Genomic DNA, 25,578 nt, shown 5'->3' with positions numbered 1-25,578 from the left:
AAGCCATTTTAGAGCCCCAATTCAGGTGACTGCGTGCACCAGGGATCAATCCCGAGCTCTTCAGACCTGCATTGCTCATTACTACACTAGTGGTAAGCACACAACCAACTCGGTTTTATCTGAGTCTCACCCAAACCGAAAACTTTCAAGCTCCTTAACGACATGGTGGATATCGGCAGTGAAAAGTTCAAACAGATTGACCAGGATAGTTGCTGGTTCGGCCTCCTATCTGTTCCGAGCGAGCTGACCTCAGCCAGGGTGGAGACTGGGACAGTACAATTAATCTCAGTCCCACTGGGCTGGGAAGGGATCAAACTAACTAGGGTACCTGCCCCTAATCACCATCCAGTGACTCTTCCTGGAAAGTGTCTGTGGAGACCATAAACTTGGCTTGTATTCCTTTGAGTTTTGAAAGTTGAGGAGCGATTTAATTGAGGTATTATAATCAGAAAGGGATTTGACAAGGTAGAAATAGAGAAACGATCAGCTCTGGTGAGGGAATCCAGAACCAGGGGCAGAGTCTTAAAACTATAATTGGACCAGCTTGGAATGAAATCAGGAAAAACCTGCTCACATGAAGAGCAGTGGACATTACAAAGAATTTACTGCACAGAAACAGGCCATTCAGCCCAATTGGTCTGTGCCCGTGTTCATGTTCCACACACGTCTCCTCCTACCCTATCAGCATATCCTTCTAAAATTAAACTCTCTTTCCCAAAGGCTGTGGTTACTCAGTCAATTGAAATTGTCAAGATAGAGGTTGATAGAGTTTGTTAGGGAAGGATATGGAGAAAGGGCGATTAAATGGAGCTGAGATATAGATCAGCCATGATCTAATAGAATGGCAGAACAGGCTTGAGGAACTGAATGACCTCGTCCTGTTCCCATGTGAGAAGAGGCCTAGGTTGGACACAACCTTAATGTCCTCCATGATCAAACAGACTGTCACTGTCACGGCTCATGGCTCAATAATGGCCATTTAATGGACGAAATACTAGAGGACAACTGGTGCCTTAGTGACATAAGAAATAAAGCCTTGCATTTATATAGCGTCTTTCTCAAGCTTAGGATGTCCCAAAGTGCTTTACAGCCAATGAAGTACTTTTGAAGTGTAGTCACTGTTGTAATGTAGGAAATGCGGCAGTTAATTTGTGCACAGCAAGATCCCACAAACAGTAATGTGATAATGACCAGATCATTTGTTATCAGTGATGTTGGTTGAGGGATGATGATTGGCTAGGACACCAGGGAGAACTCCCCTGCTCTTCTTCAAAATAGTGCCGTTGGATCTTTTATGTCCACTTGAGAGAGCAGCTTAAGGTCTCATCCCAAAGATGGCACCTTAGATCATGCAGCACTCCTTCAGTACCACACTCGGAGCGTCTGCCTAGATTATGTACTCAAGTCTCTGGAGTGGGACTTGAAAACCCATGACCTACTGACTCAGAGGTGAGAATGCTACTCAGGCATAAATGCCTTCAGAACAGGAAAGGTAAGGGCTGGAGTTGAGAGGGAACAATGAGATATATTTTTTAAAATGTCCATATTCTAAAAGCTTTGTGTAGGCCACATAGAATTAGTACCTTTAAAGTGAGATTCCAGTAGCCATTAGGATACTGTTGGTTTTGACCTGCGTTAGACAGCTTCAAGTCTCCAGGTCTGGTCGCTGGGAGTTCTGGGCTAAGGCACACGGCTCCAAACAAGGCTGTAAGCAGGAAAATTACAATGTTGTGGCAGGAAATCACAGGTTTGCTTTTCAGCCTAAATTGTGTAATTCGAAGACTGGTGGACAAAAAAGACAGATGTCACTGATTTAATCAACTCTCAGCATACACACTCAGCCTAGAGTATGTGCTCGAGTCTCTTAGACTGGAACCTGCAACTTACTGACTCAGAAGTGAGAGTGCTACCAACTGAGTCACAGCTGACACTTACTGGGAAACCAACCTGTGAGTGAGGAAGGAGTATCAAGGCTTTCGGCCTTGAGTGCCTGCAGCACTAGTTCAGGATGCTTCCACCGTAGACAAGTTTAAAAAAATTTAAACCGCTGCGTTGATTAAGCTGCAATCAGCTGCAATGTGCTTGCAGACTGCCTAAAGTTTAAATCCCCCTCGGTCCTCTTCGCAAAGCTGGGTCAAAATCCTGCAAGCCCCTACCCCACACCACTGTGGGAGCCGTAAGAAGTACACCAGTTCAAGAAGGCTTCTCACATTGCTAACCTAAGGCTGATTTTTATTGCCCAACCCTTATTGCCCTGAGAAGGTGCCCGCCTCCTGAGAGAAAAATATAATTTTAAGAAGAATATGTCAGAGCATCTGTTGTCCTTCCATTCAGAAACAGCTAGAGGAAAAACTCCACAGCTGATATCTTGCCCCTACCTGCCCTGGTCCACCTGGAAACAGGTAATAAAATGGGGAAAAATCTAACCCTGAGTATCAGCAGGCTACATGACCACCCAGGCCAAGCCCAATCCTGTCCATACCTGATATACGGATACATACACCTTGCAGGAGAGGTAGCTGGTGTGAAACCATCTGCTAATTTTTTTTCTTCGTTCTCTCTCAGCCAAGGTGCTGAGGCCAGTTGCTGCAACACCCAAACTGCCAATCACCTGTCTCCCATCAGATAGCTCAGCACAGATTGTGAACTGAACCTGGGACTTTCTTGGCCTCTGTGGCTTAGTATTCCATCACCTGGTGCACTCACTAACTAAGCCAATCGAGCTGTGCAATAGTACACCATCATAGATATGGTGATAAACTCATAGTATAATGGGAATAGGCTGCAGGGCATGTACTAATAAGAGCTTTTAACCAAATCAGTGTTAGTTTCAGGTCTCAGTTTTACTTTATGTGAAAATAACAAGTGGAATAGTAAAATTCTGATGTACTGAGACCTTACTGTTAATGTACGTCATGGAAGTTGCTGATTGTGATCGCTTTTGTGGCTAATTTCAGCTGCATGTTTCTGCATTTGAGATGAGGAAGCTGGGTTTAGCAATGTGAGGGTGGAGATTGATGCATGGACATCACTCTCCGAGAGCTGAACTGAAAGAAAAGCCAAATGCAAAAGCACCTTTAGACAGCCAAAAAGATGGGCCATAGAGAAACTAAATTTCGATTCAGAATAACTGATCAGATAGTTGGATTTCCCCACTTCACTGAACTATTGTTCTAAATCATAGCCAATTTAGTTCAAATTTTTTTTTAAAGATCACGGAAAAGATAGCCCAATTTCTTTTTAAATACAATAGAGAAGATTTTTTTACTCTTAGTGACTGTGTTGATTTTGCTGAGCTTTTCTGTTTATCAAGGTGTGAGCTGGGGTTAGTACTGGGAAAGTGGCCGGTATTGGCAACGTTTTGAAGGGTCTGACAAACCGTACTAAACCAGCCCCGTTACCTTGAGCCAGGTTTTCCTTCCTGTCCTGCAGAAGTGGAACGTGGCGCCCTGGAGATGAGAAGAGAGAAGGACTCAAACCCAATGTTGCCTGCAGCCCTGATGTAGCTAGAGAGCCACTGACAGGAGAATGAATCTCTGCTGCTCCTTGGGAAAGGATTATGTAGATTAGAGGCGGCTAATAAATCCCGATTTGGGTGAATTATACAACATAATATTAATGCGTTATTTTAGCAATGGTGCAAACCCTTTTAAAATAAATTTATCCATCAATACTGTTTTGATGAAGTGTTAAACCTGAAACATCATAAGCTTTCTGTTCTTCACAGTTGCTGACTTACCTGGCCTACCTATTGCACTGGAGAGGGTGCAGAGGAGATTCACCAGGATGTTGCCTGGGCTGGAGCATTTCAGCTATGAAGAGAGACTGAAAAGGCTAGGGTTGTTTTCCTTTGAGCAGAGAAGGCTGAGGAGGGACATTATTCAGGTATACAAAATTATGAGGGGCATTGATAGGTTAGATAGGAAGAAACTTTTTCCCTTAGCGGAGGGGTCAATAACCAGGGGGATAGATTTAAAGTAAGGGGCAGGAGGTTTAGAGGGGATTTGAGGGAAAATTCTTTCACCCAGAGGGTGTTTGGAATCTGGGACGCACTGCCTGAAGAGATGGTAGAGGCAGGAACCCTCATAACATTTAAGTATTTAGATGAGCACTTGAAACGCCATAGCATACAAGGCTACGGGCCAAGTGCTGGAAAATGGGATAGAATAGTTAGGTGCTTGATGGTTGGCATGGACACGATGGGCCGAAGGGCCTGTTTCTGTGCTGTATGACTTTATGACTCTACCTGCTGTGCATTTTCCAGCAGATTTTCCTCCTTATTAAACCCATCCATACTTTCATTTCTAATACTGCAAAGGAAGATTTCATCCAAATATCTTTTGCAGTGTTCATCTTTGTTAATTAAATTTATCCGTTTTATGCCTTAATTTATTTTCCCCATTTTTGCCTCATGTCAGCTGTGACTCGCACTCTCACATCTGAGTCGGAGGGTCATTGATTTAAGTGTCACTTCAGAGACTTCGGCACAAAGTTTAGGCTGACTCTCCCAGTGCAGTATTGAGGGAGTTATTCACTGTCGGTTGCGTCTGCCCTCTCAAATGGACATAAAGGTTTCCATGGCATCATTTTGAAGAAAGGCAGTGGAGTTCTCCCTGGTGTCTTGGTCAATATTTATCCCTCAATCAACAGCACTAAAAACAGATTTCCTAGTCATTATCTCATTACTGTTTGTGCAAATTGCCTACCGCGTTTCCTATAAATATGACTGAATGATTACACTTCAAAAGTATTTCATTGGCTGTAAGGTACTGAGGTTGTGAAAGGCAAAGTCTTTCTTTTTTCTCCTTAAGTTGCTGACTCTTGCTGGGGCACAGGGCTAGGGTAATCAGTCATCTTTGATAACACACCCAAATGCACATCTGAGTCCAGTGAGTGGCAGCAAGATATTCCACTATGGGGTAGGTGGGGGTGTGGTGGAAATCATACCTGCGTCCAGATTATCAGAGGAGTTACCGGATAGCCATCAGGAAAAGAAACCTTGACTGACTTTAAAAAAAAACTCATTAGCACAAAGTTGCAGAGGCCAACTGTGACACCCCAACGATTGCCCCTGCTGAGACCAGCTTACAGAACACATCATAGGTCCTTCAGATTTGTATAGTTCAATCTCAAATGAGCCATCTTTGGGGTTCTCCATGCAACAATGGAAATAACAATAACAGAATGAGAGGAGAGGAACCAGCTATTTTAGCTTATATGTTAGAAAGAAAGAACTTGCCTTTACATGCCAAGGCCACTGGTTTGCAGTTTTCAGAGAAACAAGTTATTTTGTTCCAACAGAATATTTCAAGGAGCATCATGCTCAATGCGTTAAATTTTGAGGTGTACTATTGTATAGGCAAAACAGCAATCTATTTGCACACAGCAAGATCTCACTAACAGCAAGTGAGATGAATGACCAGTTAATCTTTTTTGTTGGTGTTGATTGAGGGAGAAATGGTAGCTAGTACACCAGGACAACTTCCTGCTCTTAATGAAACAATGCTATGGGATTTTTTACATCGACCGTGGCAAGCAAACAGGTCCCTGGTTTAACACCTCTTTGAAAACCTGCCACCTCGGGCAGTGCAGCCATTGGGGAGAAGTGGACAGAATCACAGAACATAATTTCCAAAACACTGGTAATAATCTCAAAATCCCATGTGATAATTATAGAATTTGCCTTATTATTTACCATAAAACTGTGGACTTATTTATGACCTCTGGCCTATTAAAATTCCTAATTTTAAAGTAGGATTTACCTTATCTACATATTGTTATATACTAAACAAGGCCTTCCCTTCAGCATCTTTTCTCTAGGCTGCAGGGATTGAGCTTCTGTAACCCTTCCTCATTAGGTTGCAATCAGTCTTCTCTGCACCGTCCGGAAGGGGTGAGCTCGCCTCTTGTTTTACAATGGTCAGAAACGTACACAGTACTCCAAGTATGGTCTAAACACTAAACTGTAAATCCTAAGTGCAAGTTCATCAGACATACATTCCACCATTCTGGATTTATATCCTAGCTTCTTCAATTGCCTCACCACATTGTCTAGAACTTGACAGACACAAGATGGATCTATGCAACGTCTTTAATGTAAATGTCCCAACGTGCTTCACAGAGATGGAACAGATGCCAAACAGTAGTATCTCACAGGTCTCTTTCTGAGTCACCTTGTACTAATTCAATTCCATTCATCATGTACGTATGTCTCACATTATTTCATACGATGTACAACACTCTGCATCCGTTAGGATTAAATTTCATTTGCCACCTGACCCTGCTTCAGCAGTAAGTACACCAGAATATTCATTATCACCATTAGTAGGTGGGGTGCAGTCAAACACCAGCTTTGGTTGGCAATACAAACACATGCATATTACACTAATTTATCAAGCAAAAGTTCAACAGGTGACCTGTTCCTAGATGTCTGCTCTGTAACAGAATACCAGGAGGTGCTGTGGGAGGGAAGAATGGATGACTACGAGATTGAGGTTTCACTTCACTCAGTTTCTGTGCTGAAATAATATTGTTAAATACTGTGACAGAAACCACATCTACCAAATGGAAACATATTAATTTCATCATATGGAACACTACTTAAACTTTTTACTGGATATTGAACATAATTTGTTTCGAAGGACCACAGAGCTGAACAGCTAAAACATGGCTGCACATTTGCATTCTGAGAGACAGTTGCATAGAGAGACAATGGGGGTACTCACAGATTCAATTAGCGAGATGAGTTTTGTCAATAGTGGTGATCAAAACACATTGAGAGCCACTGACTTTGTAAGAGACAAACATCCACCCTCCCCTCCCACCACTGAGTGTGACTGCAGAACTTTTGAAATCAACAATCCTCGCAGACGATGCTGTTTCAAACAGAGCTGATCACATGACTAACCTGCTGGCCAACCTAAGGACTTTTTGGATTGCGAACACGGAAAGGGCAGACTACAATTCGAAGACCAAAGAAAAGAAAGGCCCCTCTCTCTGTGTCTCTTTCTCTCTCAAAGTCCCAGGGACCCACGGAAGCAACTTAAGCCTCAAGTCAGAGGACCTCTTCAGCCTTCTGGTACCAGAGAAGCAAGTTTGAAAGTGTGCATTGGGCCCCAGCTGGAACTACAAGACTGCAATTCCAACCAAAGACTTTACAGCAAAACTAAAGGCAGTTACTAAATTCCATCTACTACTCCAAACCCTCCCCCTTTAATTCTTTCTCCTCCTCTGTATCTATTTGTGTGTGTTTTTATCTCGTATGCATGCTAGCGTGGTTGCATCATGCATTTCAGTAATTTTAACCAAGTTAGAGTGGTAAGGTTAATAAACTTACATCTTTCTGGTTTAAACCTAAGAAAGCCTGTCTGATTGGTTCCTTTACAACTACAATTAGAAAGCAATGAGCAAGGGCTCACTGAGGTGAAGCTAAAAACCCGGTTGTAACAATACGGTCTGACATTAGAACTAACACACAAATTCCATTCGCATTCTAATTATTCACTTATCCAGACTAACAGTTATTTGAAATATTAATTAATCCAAACTAGTACACAATTACATATTCTAATCAAAACAGAAAGTACTGGAAATACTCAGCAGATCTGGCAGCATCTGTGGAGAGAGAACTGAGTTCTGATAAAAGGTCGACATGAAACGTTAACTCTGTTTCTCTCTCCGCAGATGCTGCCAGAACTGTTGAGTATTTCCAGCACTTTCTGTTTTTATTTCAGATTTCCAGTATCCGCAGTATTTTGCTTTTACTTATTCTAATTATTTACTTATCCAAACTAACACATGATCAGTTCTCAGACTTATTCACTTATCAGAACAATAGCGTTTTCTAGGCTGCTCACATAATTAATGCCCAATTGCCTTTTTTTTGAAGCCAGAGAAGCAGTATAGAAAGAAAATGTCACACCTCGAGGGGACTCCTGTGGAAGCCAGGGACTCCGGTCGACATCATCATCCTCATCGTGGGATGAGAGGTAGTGAACCAGTTTCTGATCTTTCATACTGTGCGGGAAAAGTATGAGTGAAAAGACGTAATGAATAAGAGCTTTTAACTTTACAACTTTCCTCTTGTTTTATCTGCCTTGTTTATCCATGCATCTCTACCTTATCAAAAGCCCCAGGTATGGTGCCTAACTCCTGTCCACAAGCCTTACGTCCTGTTGTTAATGTTGGTCACACTGACGGTTCAGTGAGTAAATGCAATGGCTGGTGTGGGATTGACCAATACAGACCATTCAGATGCAGACTGAAATCCCAGGCTGAATTAGCTGAACTCAGCCATGGCAGGATCACAGGCTCCACATCTGGGTTCGTTTGGGATCAGGATTGGATGCAATGTTTCAATGCTCCCATAGAAGAACTGCCTGTGGACAATCATTACAAGAACTTACATTTATAAAGCTTCTTTAATGTAGTAAAACATCCCAAGGCACTTTGTAGAAGAGTTATCAAACAAAATTACACTGAGCCACAAAATGAAATATTAGGGCAGGCGACCAAACGTTTGGTCAAGGAGGTGGGTTTTAAGGAGCGTGTTAAAGGAGGAGATAGAGGTGGTAGCAGTGAGCTTTCGGGAGGGAATTCCAGAACTAGAGCCAAGGCAAACGAATGAACGGATGCCAATGATGGAGTGATAAAAATCAGGGACGCACAAGAGGCCAGAATTCAAGGCGATCTTGGAGGGTTGGAGAAGATTACAGAGGTGGGGGGGAGGGTGAGGCATTGGAGGGACTTGAAGACAAGGATGAGAACTTTAAAATTGAGGGTTTGCCAAACTGAGAACCAATGTACGTCAGTGAGCACAGGGGCGATGGATGACCATTTAAGGATACAAGAGGGTTACGTTGCTTGCTGTAATACCAAATGAGTCAGCACCTCCAAGAATGGAGCAGATGACTGTTTAAAAAAAAGACACAATTCATGGATTGCGTCAGTTACCTTAGATACGGCGTGTTGATCGATGGGTCGTACACACTGAACTCGTTACTGCAGTTCACCTTTCTCTCATCATTATCAGGAGAGCACTTTGGGTCATTGTTCATCTCACACTTTCCTATACAAGTGACAGAAATTCAAATTACTCCTCAACACTCAATGACTTCACCCAACAAACAGAAGCGACTACCATAGAGTCATAGAGTTATACAGCACAGAAACAGGCCCTTTGGTCCATCATGTCTGTGCCGGCTATCAAGCACCTAACTATTCTAATGCCATTTTCCAGCACTGTGTTGCCATTACAGTGAGCACAAACACCACTGAGATGAATGACCAATTAGCATGTTTTCGGTAGTGTTGGTTTAGGGACGTCTGTTGGCTCAGGAAACCAGGAGAACCCCTTGCTCTTCTTCACAGACTGCCAAATGGGATTATTAATGTCCACTTGAACTAACGAATCAGGCAACTGGGGCCCAGGCTTAACATCTCAGCTAAAAACGTGGCATCTCTGACAATGTAACACTGCTTCTTCATACTCTATGGTTTTTGGAGGTACCTGGTTATAGATGTTTTCATAAGATTAGGAATGGTGGTAAAAGAGGTGGGGGGGTGGCATTGTTAGTTAGAAATAGTGTAACAACTGCTGAAAGAATTTTCGAGGAGGATCTGCCGACTGAGGCACTGTGGGTTGAGGTCAGGAACAGGAAAGGAGCAGTCACCTTGATGGGAGTTTTCTATAGGCCCCCCAATAGCAGCAGGGAGGTGGAAGAGCAGATTGGGAAACAGATTTTGGAAAGGAGCAGAAGTCACAGGGTAGTAATTATGGGGGATTTCAACTTCCCAAATATTGATTGGCAACTCTTTAGATCGAATAGTTTGGATGGGGTAGTGTTTGTGCAGTATGTCCAGGAAGCTTTTCTGACTCAGTATGTAGACTGCCCGACCAGAGGGGAGGCAATATTGGATTTGGTACTAGGTAATGAACCAGGGCAAGTGATAGAGCTGTTGGTGGGCGAGCACTTTGGAGATAGTGATCACAATTCTGTAGCATTCACTGTGGTAATGGAGAGGGATAGGTATGTGCAACAGGGCAAGGTTTACAATTGGGGGAAGGGTAGATATGATGCTGTCAGGCAGGAACTGAGGAGCATAAGTTGGGAGCATATGCTGGCAGGGAAGGGCACGGTCGAAATGTGGAACTTTTTCAAGGAGCAGATAGTAGGGGCCATTGATAAGCATGTCCCTGTCAGACAGGGAAGGGATGGTCATGTGAGGGAACCGTGGTTGACAAGAGAGGTTGAGAGTCTTGTTAGGAAGAAGAAGGATGCGTATATCAAGTTGAGGAAAAAGGGCACAGGCATAGCTCTGGAGGGATACAAGATGGCCAGGAAGGATCTGAAGAAAGGGATTAGGAGAGCTAAGAGAGGGCATGAAAAATGCTTGGCGGGTAGGATAAAAGAAAACCCCAAGGCCTTTTACGCGTATGTCAGAAATATGAGGATGACCAGGGGGACCATAGGTCCGGTCAAGGACAATAGCGGGAGACTGTGTGTTGAGCCGGAAGAGATAAGTGAGGTTTTGAATGAGTACTTCTCTTCGGTATTTACGAATGAGAAGGGGTGTATTACTGAAGAGGACGGTGTGAAACAGACTGGTAAGCTCGAGGAAGTGCTCGTTAGGAGGGAAGATGTGTTGGGGTTTTTGAATAACTTGAAGATAGACAAGTCTCCCGGGCCTGACGGGGTATATCCAAGGATGTTATGGGAAGCAAGGGATGAAATTGCAGAGCCGCTGGCAATGATCTTTTCATCTTCTCTGCTGACGGGGGTGGTACCAGGTGATTGGAGGGTGGCAAATGTTGTGCCCCTGTTCAAGAAAGGGAATAGGAACAACCCTGGGAATTACAGGCCAGTTAGTCTTACTTCGGTGGTAGGCAAGTTGATGGAAAAGGTGCTGAGGGATAGGATTTCTGAGCATCTGGAAAGACACTGCTTGATTCGGGACAGTCAGCACGGTTTTGTGAGGGGTAGGTCTTGCCTCACAAGCCTGATTGAATTCTTTGAGCAGGTGACCAAGCAAGTGGATGAGGGTAAACCAGTGGATGTGGTGTACATGGATTTTAGTAAGGCATTTGATAAGGTCCCCCATGGTAGACTTATGGAGAAAGTCAGGAGGCATGGGATAGTGGGGAATGTGGCCAGTTGGATTAAGAATTGGCTAACTGATAGAAGGCAGAGAGTGGTCTTAGATGGTAAATACTCAGCCTGGAGCCCAGTTACCAGTGGCGTGCCGCAGGGATCAGTTCTGGGTCCTCTCCTGTTTGTGATTTTTATTAACGACTTGGATGAGGAAGTCGAAGGGTGGGTCAGTAAATTTGCAGATGATACAAAGGTTGGTGGAGTTGTGGATACCGAGGAGGGCTATTGTCGTCTGCAGGGGGACTTGGATAGGTTGCAGTGCTGGGCTGAAAAGTGGCAGATGGAGTTTAACCCTGAAAAGTGTGAGGTCGTCCATTTTGGAAGGACAAACATGAATGCAAAATACTGGGTTAACGGTAGGGTTCTTGGGCATGTGGAGGAGCAGAGAGACCTTGGGGTCTATGTGCATAGATCATTGAAAGTTGCAACTCAAGTGGATAGGGCTGTGAAGAAGGCATATGGGGTGTTAGCGTTCATTAGCAGAGGGATTGAATTTAAGAGCCGTGAGGTGATGATGCAGCTGTACAGGACCTTGGTAAGGCCTCATTTGGAGTACTGTGTGCAGTTCTGGTCGCCTCATTTTAGGAAGGATGTGGAAGCCTTGGAGAGGGTGCAGAGGAGATTTACCAGGATGTTGCCTGGAATGGAGAATAAGTCTTACGAGGAAAGGCTGAACATTCTAGGCCTCTTCTCATTAGAAAGGAGAAGGATGAGGGGTGACATGATAGAGGTTTATAAGATGATCAGGGGAATAGATAGGGTAGACAGTCAGAAACTTTTTCCCCGGGTGGAGCAAAGCGTTACAAGGGGTCATAAATTTAAGGTGAAGGGTGGGAGATATAAGGGGGATGTCAGGGGAAGGTTCTTTACCCAGAGAGTGGTCGAGGCATGGAATGCCTTGCCCGGGGAAGTTGTTGAGTCAGAAACTTTAGGGACTTTCAAAAGGCTTTTGGATAGGTATATGGATAAAGGAGAATGATGGGGTATAGATTAAACTGTCCTTGACAGAGGACAAAGGATCGGCACAACATTGTGGGCCGAAGGGCCTGTTCTGTGCTGTATGTTCTATGTTCTATGTTCTATGTTCTATTAAAAGTTAATTTATGTGCTCAAGTCCTAGAGTAGGCCTTCAACCTAGTTTTCTGACTCAGAGGTGAGAATGCTACTAACTGAGCCATGCTAACACTTGAACAGATAAAGGAAATCCACAAGAATACATTTATTTATTTTTTATTCGTTTGTGGGATGTGGGCATAACTGGCTAGGCCAGCATTTATTGTCCATCCCAAATTGCCCTTGAGAAGATGGTGGTGAGCTGCCTTCTTGAACTGCTGCAGTCCTTGGGGTGTAGGAAGGGAGTTCCAGGATTTTGACCCAGAAACAGTGAAGGAACGGTGACATAAGTCCAAGTCAAGATGGTGTGTGGCTTGGAGGGGAACTTGCAGGTGGTGGTATTCCCATGCATCTGCTGCCCTTGTCCTTCCGGGTGGTAGAGGTCGCAGGTTTGGAAGATGCTGTTGAAGAAGCCTTCGTGAGTTGCTGCATCTTGTACGTGGTACACACTGCTATCACTGTGTGTCTATGATAGAGGGAGTGAACGTTGAGGGTGGTGGATGGGGTGCCAATCAAGCAGGCTGCTTTGTCCTGGATGGTGTTGAGCTTCTCGAGTGCTGTTGGAGCTGCACCAATCGCAGCAAGTGGAGAATTTTCCATCACACTCCTGACTTGTGCCTTGTAGATGGTGGACAGGCTTTCGGGAGGTGAGTTACTCGCCGCAGAATTCCCAGCCTCTGACCTGCTCTTGTAGCCACAGTATTTATATGGCTGCTCCAGTTCAAGTTTCTGGTCCAAGGTAACCCCCAGGATGTTAAAGGTGGGGGATTCAGAGATGGTAATGCCAATGAATGTCAAGGGGAGATGGCTAGATACTCACCTATTTGAGATAGTCATTGCCTTGCACTTGTGTGGTGCGAATATTACTTGCCACTTATCAGCCCAAGCCTGGATGTTGTCCAGGTCTTGCTGCATATGGACATGAGCTGCTTCAGTATCTGAGGAGTCACGAATGGTACTGAACATTGTGCAATCATCAGCGAACATCCCCACTTCTGACCTTATGATGGAGGGAAGGTCATGGATGAAGCAGCTGAAGATGGTTGGACCTAGGCCACGACCCTGAGGAACACCTGCAGTGATATCCTGGGACTGAGGTGATTGACCTCCAACAACCACAATCATCGTCCTTTGTGCTAGGTATGACTCCAAGCAGTGGAGAATTTTCCCCTGAATCCCGTTGACTCCAGTTTTGCTAGGGCTCCTTGATGCCATACTCAGTCAAATGCTGCCTTGATGTAAAGGGCGGCCACTCTCACCTCACCTATTACTGTCAATCATGGATACCTAGAGGGCCATCATTGTCTTGAAACCAATTTAATGTATTAGCCTTAGTTTTTCTTTTGGAAACACTACTTCTTCTATCGAAAGTTTCTCTCTTTTTTGACTACACTCTGTCACAGAAATGGATGAGGAGATTACTCCTCGGCTCTAGGCACAGCCGGTGTGTGCAACAACAACCTGGAAAGGCTCTGTACTGTTCGCTCTTCCTCCTCTTTGTGGAAGAAGTACCTGTAATCTGTCCAGCACCCCAACACAGCTGTTGAAGATCATGGAGAATAAACATGTCTAAGTCCAGTGGTCCAATGCATCAACTCCAGTGCTTAAACAATTACTAAACTTTTTACAGTCTAGACTGAAATTCTAATGGAGTACTGAGGCAGAGTTTCATTCTCCTTCAGATGAAACATTAAACCGAGGCTTTGTCTACCTGTTGAACGCGAAAGATCTAATGGTACGACTTTTGCATATTTGTAGGTTCCCTAAGTTTCATGCACCTGCTTCCATTGTTCTCAAACTAAATCCAACCCAAATTGGATTTGACATTGAATTTCTCTCCCGTTGTGAGTGTGCTAAATATCCAAACATGCTTCCCCCAACAGCAGGACCTAGATTGGGAAATCATTGGGCAGGGAAATCTCAGGCGTAAACTAGTGTTTGATAACTCTGTAGGATGCTTACATCTAGCCAGCAATCTCCCTCATCTCTGGTTCTAACATCTTTCTCTCTCTTTCAATGTTCAGGCCATTAGGTTTAGAAAGTTGGCACTTTATACTCTACTAAAAAGTAAGCTGCAAGGAAATTTAATTGAGGTCTTTGAAATAACAAAAGGATTAGATTCAGTCTGTGTAGATAGGTTAGGGCAAGGGACATGAGCATAACTTACAGAAGCACAGAACTAGGTTAGGTGTCATAGAATTACATAGAATGAACAGCCTAAAAACTACCTCTTCCCACACCTTTTATTTCTAACCATATGAGCATATTCTTCTACTTCTTTCTCCCTCATGTGCTTATCCAGCTTCCCCTTAAATACAGCTATGCTATTCATCTTAATTAATCCTGTTCCATATTTTCACCACTCTCTGGGTAAAAAGGTTTCTCCTGAATTTCCTATTGGATTTATTAGCGACTATTTTACATAGTTTTGAACTGCTCTACAAGTGGAAACATCTTCTCTACGTCTACTCTATCAAATCCCTTACATAATTTTAGTGATCTTTATCAGGTCACCCCTCAGCCTTCTCTTTTCTAGAGAAAAAGAATCCCACCCTGCTCAATCTTACAAAATTAGTGACAAGGATGGGATTTCATTTCACAGAGAGTTGACCTATGAAACAAGTTGTGGACTCATGCAGTCAGTGTCAATTCTTTGCAAACACAAGGAGTTGGATGGTTTCCTAAGTGTTGTTGACGTAACTACACATAGAAGCTAAGTGGAGTTCTGGGGACATGTCTCCCAGTCGCAGTGGTCTCCTGGAATTGCTGGATTGCTTTTGTGGGGCTGTGGGGCGGTGGGGGGGTGTGGTCAGAGAGCATTTCCCCCCAAAATTGGCCGAGAGTTTTTCCTCCTGTTTTTGCCTCCCACAGGATATAGTGCAGCTGGTTGGTGGTCAGGGAGGGTCTTGGTGTGCAGATGTCCATGAAGATATGGAACAAGCCTGATGGACCAGCTGATCTTTTCCAGCTGCATACACCAATACTCCCAGCCGGTATGCAGATGATTGAGTAAGTCACGGATGGAGACCATACTGCTGTAAGTGACTGGGATTTATCTTATGCACTTAATATGTATAATGTAACTATCCTCTAATGCATTTTGTGGGAGAAATCAACCTGCTTTTATCAAGAGAAGGTGCTGAAGTTTTGGCTATGAGTTCTCTTTACTGCAGTCCATAGAGGCTCTTTTTAAATAGACTCTGTAAACAGACTTCGTTTGCTCTGAGTCCTACTATAAATCCCACCAGGCCTCTAACATGGGCTGACACTGTAGTATAAAGTAGATAGAGTGACTGCCCTTGACATCAAGGCAGCATGTGACTGAGTGTGGCATCAAGGAGCCCTAGCAAAATTGACGTCAACGGGAATCAGGGGAAAAACGCGCCATTGGTTGGAGTCATGCCTAGCACAAAGTAAGATGTTTGTGGTTGTGGTTGTTGGAGCCAAACATCTAAGCCCCGGGACTTCACTGCAGGAGTTTCTCAGGGTAGTGTCCACGGCCCAACCATCTTCAGCTGCTTTACCAATACCTTCCCTATATCATAAAGTCAGAAGTGTGGATGTTCGCTGATGATTGCACAGTGATCAGCACCATTCACGACTCCTCAGATACTGAAGCAGTCTGTGGCTACATGCAGCAAGACCTGAACAACATTCAGGCTTGGGCTGATATGTGGCAAGTAACATTTGCGCATAACACGTTCCAGGCAATGACCACCTCCAACAAAAGAGAATCTAACCATCTATCCTTGACATTTAATGGATTACCATCGCTGAATCCCCCACCATCAACATCCTGGGGGTTACCATTGACCAGAAATTTAACTGGACCAGCCATATAGAACCAAAGAAAAGTTACAGCACAGAAAGAGGCCATTCTGCCCATCATGTCTGCGCTGACTGAAAAAACTAGCTGCCCATTCTAATCCCACCTGTCAGCATCTGGTCCGTAGTCTTGCAGGTTACAGCACTTCAGGTGCAGGTCCAGGTACCTTTTAAGTGAGTTGAGGACTTCTGCCTCCACCACCGAGCCAGGCTGTGAATTCCAGACATCCACCAACTTCTGGGTGAAAAAGTTTTTCCTCATGTCCCCTCTAATCCTTGCATCAATCACCTTAAATGTGTGCCCTACTGGTAATTGACTTCTCCGCTAGGGCAAACAGATTCTTCCTGTCTACTCCATCTAGGCCCCTCTTAATTTTGTATACCTCAATTAAATCACCCCTCAGCCTCCTCTGATCTAAGGAAAACTACCCTAGCCTATCCAATCTTTCCTCATAGCTGCAATTTTCCAGCACTGGCAACATTCTTGCAAATCTCCCATGTACTCTCTCCAGAGCAATTATGTTCATCCTATAATGTGGTGACCAGAGCTGTACGCAATACTCCAGCTGTGGCCTAACCCGCGTTTTATATAGTTCCAGCATTACATCCCTGCTTTTGTATTCTGTACCTTGGCCAATAAAGGAAAGCATTCCACATGCCTTCTTCACCACTTTATCTACCTGTCCTGCCAACTTCAGGGACCTGTGGACATGCACTCCAAGGTCTCTCACTTTCTCTACCTCTCTCAATACCCTCCCGTTTATTGTGTATTCCCTTGCTTTGTTTGCCCTCCCCAAATGGATTACTTCACACTTTTCCAGATTGAATTCCATTTGCCACTTTTCCGCCCACACAAGCAAATCATTGATATCATTCTGGAATCTCCAGTTATCCTCTTCACTATCAACTACACGGCCAATTTTTGTGTCATCAGCAAATTTCCCAATCATGCCTGCCATATTTAAGTCCAAATCATTAATATACACCACAAACAGCAAGGGACCCAACACTGAGCCTGTGGAACGCCACTGGAAATCACTTTCCATTTTCAAAAACATCTGTCAACCATTATCCTTTGTTTCCTGTTACTGAGCCAATTTTGGCTCCAACCCGCCACATTCCCCTGTATTCCATGGCTTTTACTTTTCTTACCAGTGTGCCATGTGGGACCTTGTCAAATGCTTTACTAAAATCCATGTAGCCAACATCCACTGCACTACCCTCATCAATCCTCCTTGTTACGTCCTCAAAAAAATTAAATTTAGTAAAACACGATCTTCCCTTAACAAATCCAGGCTGACTATCCCTGATTAATCCTTGCTTTTCTAAGTGACAGTTTATTCTATCTTTCAGAATTGATTCTAGTTGATTTTATAAATACTGTCAGAGATTGGGAGTTCTGCAGGGAGCAACTCACCTCCTGACTCCCCAGAGCCTGTCCACAATCTACAAGGCAAAAGTCAGGACTATGATGGAATACTTGCCTGGATGAGTCCAGCTCTAACAACATTCAAGAAGCTCAACAGCAGCCAGGACAAAGCGGCCAGCTTGACCAACAGCCCATCCACCGCCTTAAACATTCACTCCCTCCATCACTGGTGCAGAGTGGCAGCAGTGCATTCTATATATCAGATGCACTGCAGTAACTTGCAAGCCTCCTTCAATAGCAGAAGGACAAGGGCAACAAATGCATGGGAACACCAACACCGCCAAGTTCCCCTCCAAGTCACACATCATCCTTACTTGAACCTACATCGCCATTCCTTGACTGTCGCTGGGTCAAAAACCTTCCTAACAGCACTGTGGGTGTACCTACAACAGATAGACTGTAGTGGTTCAAGATGGCCACCACCACCTTCTCAAGGGCAATAGGGATGGGCAATAAATGTTGGCCTAGCCAGCGATGCTCACATCCCATGAATGAATAAAAAGCTTTTTTTTCTCTTTGTTTTCTTAGGTTCTTAATCATCTCAGTGCTGTTTGCAGATCCTTGTTGTACGGAAAATAACTGTCAAGTTTGCACTTAAATTTGTTGAATGTGAAGCACTTTGGGACATTGCTGATTGGTGTGATTATATAAACATTTTTTGTCTTATGCATTTACTATAATCATGCACATATTGACCACAGCTTTTCCCATTGCGGCTGACATGTCTTTCAAGTAGTTACCTGTGTTGCAGAGGCCAGATCCTGCAAAATCACGTGACTCTGCCAGCTCCAGCAAGGTAAGAAACAGAGTACGGCCTTGGGGCCTGACCGGGTTGTCCTGTGAACAGGAGCTGGAGGACGAAGTATCCAAAGATGCTCTTTGCCATGCTAGCTTAACCTCCCGCTGGCTCTCTCCTCGCAAGTAGTTATTGTAAAACGCTGGCTCATTGTAAAGACGGCGGCGTGATTTCAACACCTGTCTCCGTTCTGTGGTAAGAGGAAAAGTAAGCAAACTTATACCATTACCACTTAAATTGAAAACCATTGTGTTTCTCTTACTGACTCAGTCAAAGGCGCTTGTGTGCACAAGAGTGTGTTTCTGTTTGGTATCTCCTGAACAGTCCTGGCAAATTAGCCCCAAGCCCATGGCCATCCCCAACAAATCATCAAGTGTGCAACAATACTTAAATACATATATCTATTCTGTTAGATTGAGAATATAAATGTATACTTCTGTATGCCTCATAGAAGCACAGTGTTCGACACCTTCAATTCAAAACTCAAAAATTCTATATTCAACATTATTATGGAGTAGCTGATAACTTTTAAAATAAAGTTGTGAATTTACCAAAAGTTTTTACACATTGGGCAATATTTTAACACTAAACCTCAGTCAGGCATGTTTGGTTTCATTCCCCACCTTCCCTGGACAATGTGAGAAAACAATATGGTATATATTAAAATAATGGTTGTGTTATGATCCCGTTGGGGACCATTCACTTTTAAAAAGAGAAAGTCGAATTCCCAGATATTACTGAAAGAATTACGCCACAGGATTTCACGTTTTAAACAAAAAAAACGCTGTACCTCTGTATAAGAGTTAAACAAAGCAAAACACTACTAACTTAACACTATAATTTGGAAATGTTTATATTTTTAAGCATAAAATCTTAGCAGAACATGAAGGCGTATGCTTTAAACTATAAATCTCAATGGGATGCTCCTATTCGATTGTTACTTCCACCCCAAGAATTTCCCTATACATTACAGGCTCTTAGCAGTTTGTTCCCTTCTCCTGGGACCAATCCAAAGTGTAACACAGCTCTTAGGAATTCACTTGGATTTCCTTAATTTCTCAGATGTCTTCTGAGGCATGAGATCACCTCCCAAATCTGGACTTCCCAGCTTGAGCACGGGACTGCCTCAAAACAGAAACACCCCTGGGTCCCAAAGGCCTCTTTGCTCCTGGGCCCAGCTGACTTACAAAAGCCAAATGCTTGTCTGAAGCAAACAGCTTTCCAAAAGCCAATTGACTGACTGCGTCAGCAAGCACCCAAAAACTACCTGACCCAAAAGGCATCTCCCTAGCAACACGTGGGCTATCCCAGATAGCAATTTAAACTAATTATTTCAAACTCCAAATCTGCTCTTTGATCTGAATATATTTAAATGAATAATTTAAACCCCTGAATGAGGTAGCTGCATATACACTGTCTCCATCAACAAGTTAAGAGGGGTTCCCATTGTGTATGGTCTTTACACTTCCCAATATAACCTTACTAAATAAACATGGACCGCCCTTTGATTTGTAACAACCACAGGCTTGTTTGCCAGCTTCTCAAACCAGGTGTTTTCATTTGACTTGCATTAAAAAATAATTCAATTCCCAAATTAAAAGCTACCTCTAGAAAATTAATACAAACCATGAACCAGGTGATCGTAACAGTTGTTACTGTTAGACACTATCCTTTCAGCTCTGGGATTTGGGGACAATTCCTATTCAGAAAATTGGGATAAAAGTCACCTTTGTCTCCTGGCTGCAAGCTTCCGACGTGAAAGGAATTTTGGGTATTCCTAACTCTAAAAAAACTACCAACTTACCAGCAAAATTGGATAAAGACATACCATACAATGGCCACTGTTAGAAAATTGCCGTTGGTGTATCAGTAACACTCTACTGAGGCTGGAGCAGTGCACAGGAGCATTACCCTGCACCTGCCCTGGGAGTGTTTGATGGGACAGTGTAGAGGGAGCATTACTCTGTACCTAACCTGTGCTGTACCTGCCCTGGGAGTGTTTGATGGGACTGTGTGGAGGCAACATTACTCTGTATCTAACCGTGCTGTATATCCCCTGGGAGTGTTTGATGGGATAGTGTAGAGGGAGCTTTACTCTGTATCTAACCTTTTCTTTCTTTTTTTAAATCTTGTATAGAGGGAGCTTTACTTCGTAACTAACCCCTTTTTTTAAATCTTGTGTAGAGGGAGCTTTACTCTGTATCTAACTCATGCTGAACCTGACTTGGGAATGTTTGATGCGCAGTGTAGGGAGAGAGTTAGTCTGTATTTCAGCCGTGCTCCACCTGACCTGGGTGTTCCAGATGGGGCAGTGTAGAAGGAGCATTACTCTGCATCCTGCGCTATACCTGTTGGGAGCGCTTGATGCTGAAACTGGGTGACTAAATTGGAAAACTTTTCGTGGCACTGTGCTAACATCCCTCACTTCAAAGCTCACAAAAGGAAAATCAATGACCCTTGCCTAGAAAACTGTACCTGTTTTTTCCACCCACTTCTTTTTCCTTGGCTTGGGACAGATATTCCTCAGCCTCATTTTCTTGATGCTTGGAGGTGTGGAGGGAGGACTTATCTCCTCTGTGTTGCTCTGCGCAGCTTCCTCTGGGCTTGTAGATTCCTCTCCATTTAAGCAGTATTCTAGGAAAGAAAATTGATTAGCTGTCTGCTTTATTGGTTTAAGTTAGAATGCAACATCTTATATTTATATAGCACCTTTAACACAGTAAAATGTCCCAAGGTGCTTCAAAGGAGCGTCATCAAACAAAATTTGACACCGAGCCACATAAGAAGATATTAGGACCGAAAAGCTTGGTCAAGGAGGTAAGTTTTAAAGAACATCCTTTGAGGAGAGAGAGAGGGAGGAATTCCAGCTTTAGAGCATGGGCAGCTGAACGCACAGCTGCCAATGGTGGGCGCCAGAGATCAGGGATGTGCAAGAGGCTCGAATTGAATAGGGTTGGAGGACTGGAGGATGTTACAGAGGTAGGGAGGGGACAAGGCCATGGAAGGATTTGACAAGAATGTTGGCAACAGCGTAAGAAAATTCAGAGATGAGAAAAGGTCATCTGGCCTATCAAAGCTCATCCTTCGAGCAAATTCACTCTGTCATATGACTTTCAACTGCATTTTAAACAACCCCAAGCAAAATAGTCTTGCCAGAGAATAGTGGAACAGAAGTCAGTGAAGTATCCTTTGATCTTTGACCTGCTTCCAATCCAACCATATCAATTGGGTGACTTTTTCTTTGCTTTATCAGATGGAACAGCAGCTCGAAACTCAACCCGAAATGGAATTTTTCACATTGGGATTAAGATATATACTTTGCAGTTCTCCCAAGCAACAGTTCAAAAAGAAGGCTCACCATCAAATTCTCAAGGCCAACTAAGGATAGGCAATAAATGCCCATCTTACTCATATTCTGAGAACAAACAGAAGTCAGATGATCTCTAATTGCCTGTGCAAGCTCCTAAAATCACAAGGAAGCCTCTGGATTCCCATTGCTGCCCTATTTGTGGCTCTGCAGTCAGGAGTTAGCCCAAAACATGAGGAAGCCTAGAACAAGAAAGGACCACTTAGTCCACCCAGCCAGGAGCTCAAAGGCAGCACAGGTGATTCAGGCATCTCATGGGAAACTCGTAAAATATAAAGATGATGCTTCAGTTGAAAATGTCATACACTCACCACTTTCCTCTATCGCCACATAATGGTTCTTCAGCAGGGATTTAGTATTGTTGATGTGCCTGTTAAGAAATGCAATGTATCGCAAAACCTGGTTCAGAACCTCCTTCTGTAAAAGAAAACTTGCATTAAAATACACCCTTCATGTCGATAAGGACGTCCCAAAGCAATTCACAGCCAATTAAGTACATTTGAAATGCAGTCACTGTTGTAATGCAGGCAAACACAGAAGATAACCTGCACACAGCAAGATTCCACAAACTGCCAAGAGATAAGTGACCAGCGAATCTGCGTTTGGCCAAGGGACTAAATGTTTGGGCAGTGCACTGGGAAACTCCATTGCTTTTCTTCGTGGGATCTTTAACATCCACCTGAACAAGCAGATAGGGCAATGGTTTAAAATCTTATCTGAAAGGCAGCACCTCCAATAGTGTAGTACTCCCTCATATGCCACCAAAGTGTCAGCTTGGATTACGTGCTCAAGTCTCTGGATTGGGGCATGAACCCATGAGCTTTGGACTCAGAGGTGAGATTCATGGCTGAAAATTACTGTGGGTGGTGACTTGCTCTCTCAATACTTAATGCTATCTTAATAGAGATAAAACAAAAAGCTGAGAATGTTGGAAAACAGAAAATGCTGAATGTACAACGTGCTCGAAAAGGGGAAAGGCAGGTTTTGGGTGGAGATCGAGCAACACAAAAGAGAACTTTACAATAGGTTGTCTATCTGTTCCCTGACTAGAGATAGGCACCCTACTGCCAGGTTCCTGTTTGTATTGCGGTGATCAGCTATTGATAGCTGTGCAGAAGTAGTAAATTTATAAGAAAGTGGGATATTTTCTATCTCACTTCCACCCTGGTTTTTTGCCTTACAGTGGAATTTTGAAAAGCCTAAAATCCTTTCTGTCTTGCTTTCTCTCAATGTCAGGTATGGCACAGCTGGCTACAGATGATGGGGGAAGCAGTGGTGTAGTGGTAATATTACTAGACTAGTAATTCAGAACCCAGGCTATGGATCTGGGGACTTGGGTTCAAATCCCACCACGGCAGATGTTGAAATGTGAATTCAATTAATAAATCTGGAATTAAAAGCTAGTCTAATGATGACCATGAAACCATTGTCGATTGTTGTAAAAACTCATCTGGCTCATTAATATCCGGTAGGGAAGGAAATCTACCACCCTTACCTGGTCTGGCCTACATGTGACTCCACATCCCACAAATGAATAAAATAACAGCATCTTTAACATGCCTCAGTGTCAACCTCAGAGAAGCACTGTTACATTTTTCTGCATTTCCCACACCAGCCACTGAATGAGCTTTCCAATTAGTATTGAATCAGGGACCTAGTTGTGTGTACACCCAAATAAATAAAAGCAAAATACTGCGGATACTGGAAATCTGAAATAAAAACTAGAAATGCTGGAAATACTCAGCAGGTCTGGCAGCATCTGTGGAGAGAGAAGAAGACTTAACGTTTCAGGTCAGTGACCCTTCTTCGGAACTGTGTGTACACCCATCCTTATTAGATGTCCCAAACACATTGCACACAGGACTATTAAAGCCAGAACAAAGAGGAGACTTTCATCCTATTAGTTTGGGCTGGATTTAAATCACAATCCCAAAGATGAAAGGATAATGTCTAGCTCAATGATGTCCGGTACGTTATCTACCAACCACACGTGGCTAATCAGGAATGCAGATGTGGCTAATTGCATTTCTGATTCATGTATATAAAATAATTAACAGACACCATCTTTGGGCATGTGATCTCAATACTCATTTTCACACAGCATATTGATGCATGCACACTTTAACTTTTTTTTGTGCGTTTGTTGGCGAATATTTGTTGATCATTGAGAGCTTTAATTCTTTGGTTACTGAATAGTGGTAGATGTGAGTTATATAAATATACATGTGTGAAATACATTTACCTGTAATGTGTGACCATATTAAGCCATTTTCTACCAAAATTAGTACCTGTGGCTACTCAGTGATTTCTATTTGACAACACTGCTCTAACTCAATTTACCATTCAGTGCCCCCACCCCCATCACCTGCATTTTTAAAATCAGAATTGTCATTATTGCTACCCTCACTGGCATACATAATTGTTTCTCCATTTTTTTTATGTTGACTTAGCTCTAGTTGTGAGCCCACAGGCATGATGGATCAAATGGCCTCCTGTGCTGTATCACTTTATGACTTTTCATTGGAACAAAGGAACAGGAGTAGGCCATGCAGCCTCTCGATCCTCTTCCATCATTCAGTTTTATCATGGTTGATCTGTACCTTAACATTATTTACCTGCCTTGCTTCTGTAACACTTAATACCCTTTCCTAACAAAAATCTATTAATCAATCTCCATTTTGAAGTTATTGATAGGCTCCCAATCTCCTGGGAGAGAGTGTTCCAGATTTCCACTGCCCTTTTTGTGAAGAACCGCTTCTTGACAACATTCCAGACCGGCCTAGCTCTAACTCCAACATTGTGTCCCTTTTTTCTGGACTCTCCCCTCTCTCTATCTACCCTATAAAATCCTTTAGTTAAGTTAAACACCTCAATTAGATCCACCCTTCAACTTCTATACTCAAGGGAATACAAGCAATACAGAATACTATGCAACCTGTCCATAATTTAACCCTTTTATTCCCAGGATCATTCTGGTGAATCTGTGCTGTGCCTCTTCCAAGGCCAAAACATTCTTCCTGAGGTGCAGTGCCCCGAACTGAACATAGCACTCCAGATGCATTCCAATCAGAATTGTATGTAACAGTCGCATAACCTCCATCCTTGCATTCCAACCTCCTCAAGATAAAGCACAGTGTTCCATTATCCCTTTAATTCTTTTTTTGTACCTGTGAACTTGTTTTTGCCATGCTTAATTCCCAAGGAAGTAGGGCAAATTCAGACTTAGTTCAGCCGAGGGGCTGTGCGTTGTTGAAGAAATATTAATGAACTGCAAGGAGTGCTTCCAGTGAGGACATAAAGATTGATAGACAGAGATGGCTGGGGTGGGGGTGGGGGGGGGGGGGGGTGGTGTTACTTCTCATTTTGCTGAGCTAACAGAGCAAGTTGATTTTTTTTTGTACCTTTGTGAGCCTTTTCTCCCGTTTCTGCGGAGGAACCGGCAGAATGGCAGCCAGCTCCCGTAATGAGTTCACATTGCTGCGATACTGCTCCCTGGGAAGAGATCATAAAACAGGTTCCTGAGAGGATGTTTGCTTTTCAAGTAGATTGTTTGCAATAGAAAAGAAAACAGGGTAGGGGTGTGAAGGCTGGGGTGGGGTTGTGGTGAGGTGGTAGAAAGGAAGAGGTGAGGGAGAAAGAAATGAAGGAAGAAATAACGAGGTGTGGGAGAGAGGGAAGACAGAAGTACAAACTCGGTTCCTGCCTCTTTGTGCCCGTTACAGAGTTTCAGTCGCTGGGAGCACATACTAGAAAATCGTGCAGCCCAGTAATTTCCCAACAGGCATTCCTGGCAGGCAAGGCTCTTTGCTTGGGAGCACTTTAGCAAAAAATAGTCTTTGGTGAACTGCTGTGAGAATTGAACAGGGAGCTTAAACCTTGATCAGAACAATTCTGAAAG

At 43.4% G+C, this 25,578-nt stretch overlaps 1 protein-coding gene across 5 annotated transcripts in view; it reads right to left on the bottom strand.

The window, feature by feature from the left end:
• Nucleotides 1–25,578, bottom strand: part of LOC137353208 (meiosis initiator protein-like) — a 68,342-nt gene that overhangs the window by 18,947 nt on the left and 23,817 nt on the right. For 2 of the 5 annotated variants that reach the window (XM_068019269.1, XM_068019273.1), the window contains exons 4-11: nucleotides 25,082–25,172; nucleotides 21,992–22,097; nucleotides 20,789–20,947; nucleotides 18,258–18,503; nucleotides 8,953–9,067; nucleotides 7,922–8,016; nucleotides 3,402–3,545; nucleotides 1,584–1,705 (exon numbers count right to left, since the gene is read on the bottom strand). In XM_068019269.1, the coding sequence (XP_067875370.1) occupies nucleotides 1,584–1,705; nucleotides 3,402–3,545; nucleotides 7,922–8,016; nucleotides 8,953–9,067; nucleotides 18,258–18,503; nucleotides 20,789–20,947; nucleotides 21,992–22,097; nucleotides 25,082–25,172 (1,078 nt within the window). The remainder of the gene's footprint in view (nucleotides 1–1,583; nucleotides 1,706–3,401; nucleotides 3,546–7,921; nucleotides 8,017–8,952; nucleotides 9,068–18,257; nucleotides 18,504–20,788; nucleotides 20,948–21,991; nucleotides 22,098–25,081; nucleotides 25,173–25,578) is intronic. The other 3 variants (XM_068019270.1, XM_068019271.1, XM_068019272.1) reach the window with 3 other exon arrangements.

This window comes from Heterodontus francisci, chromosome 40, assembly GCF_036365525.1.
Source record: "Heterodontus francisci isolate sHetFra1 chromosome 40, sHetFra1.hap1, whole genome shotgun sequence".
Classification (NCBI taxonomy): Eukaryota; Metazoa; Chordata; class Chondrichthyes; order Heterodontiformes; family Heterodontidae; genus Heterodontus; species Heterodontus francisci.
Note: the sequence above shows the minus strand (reverse complement) of the source record. Positions and strands in the feature narration are given on the sequence as shown.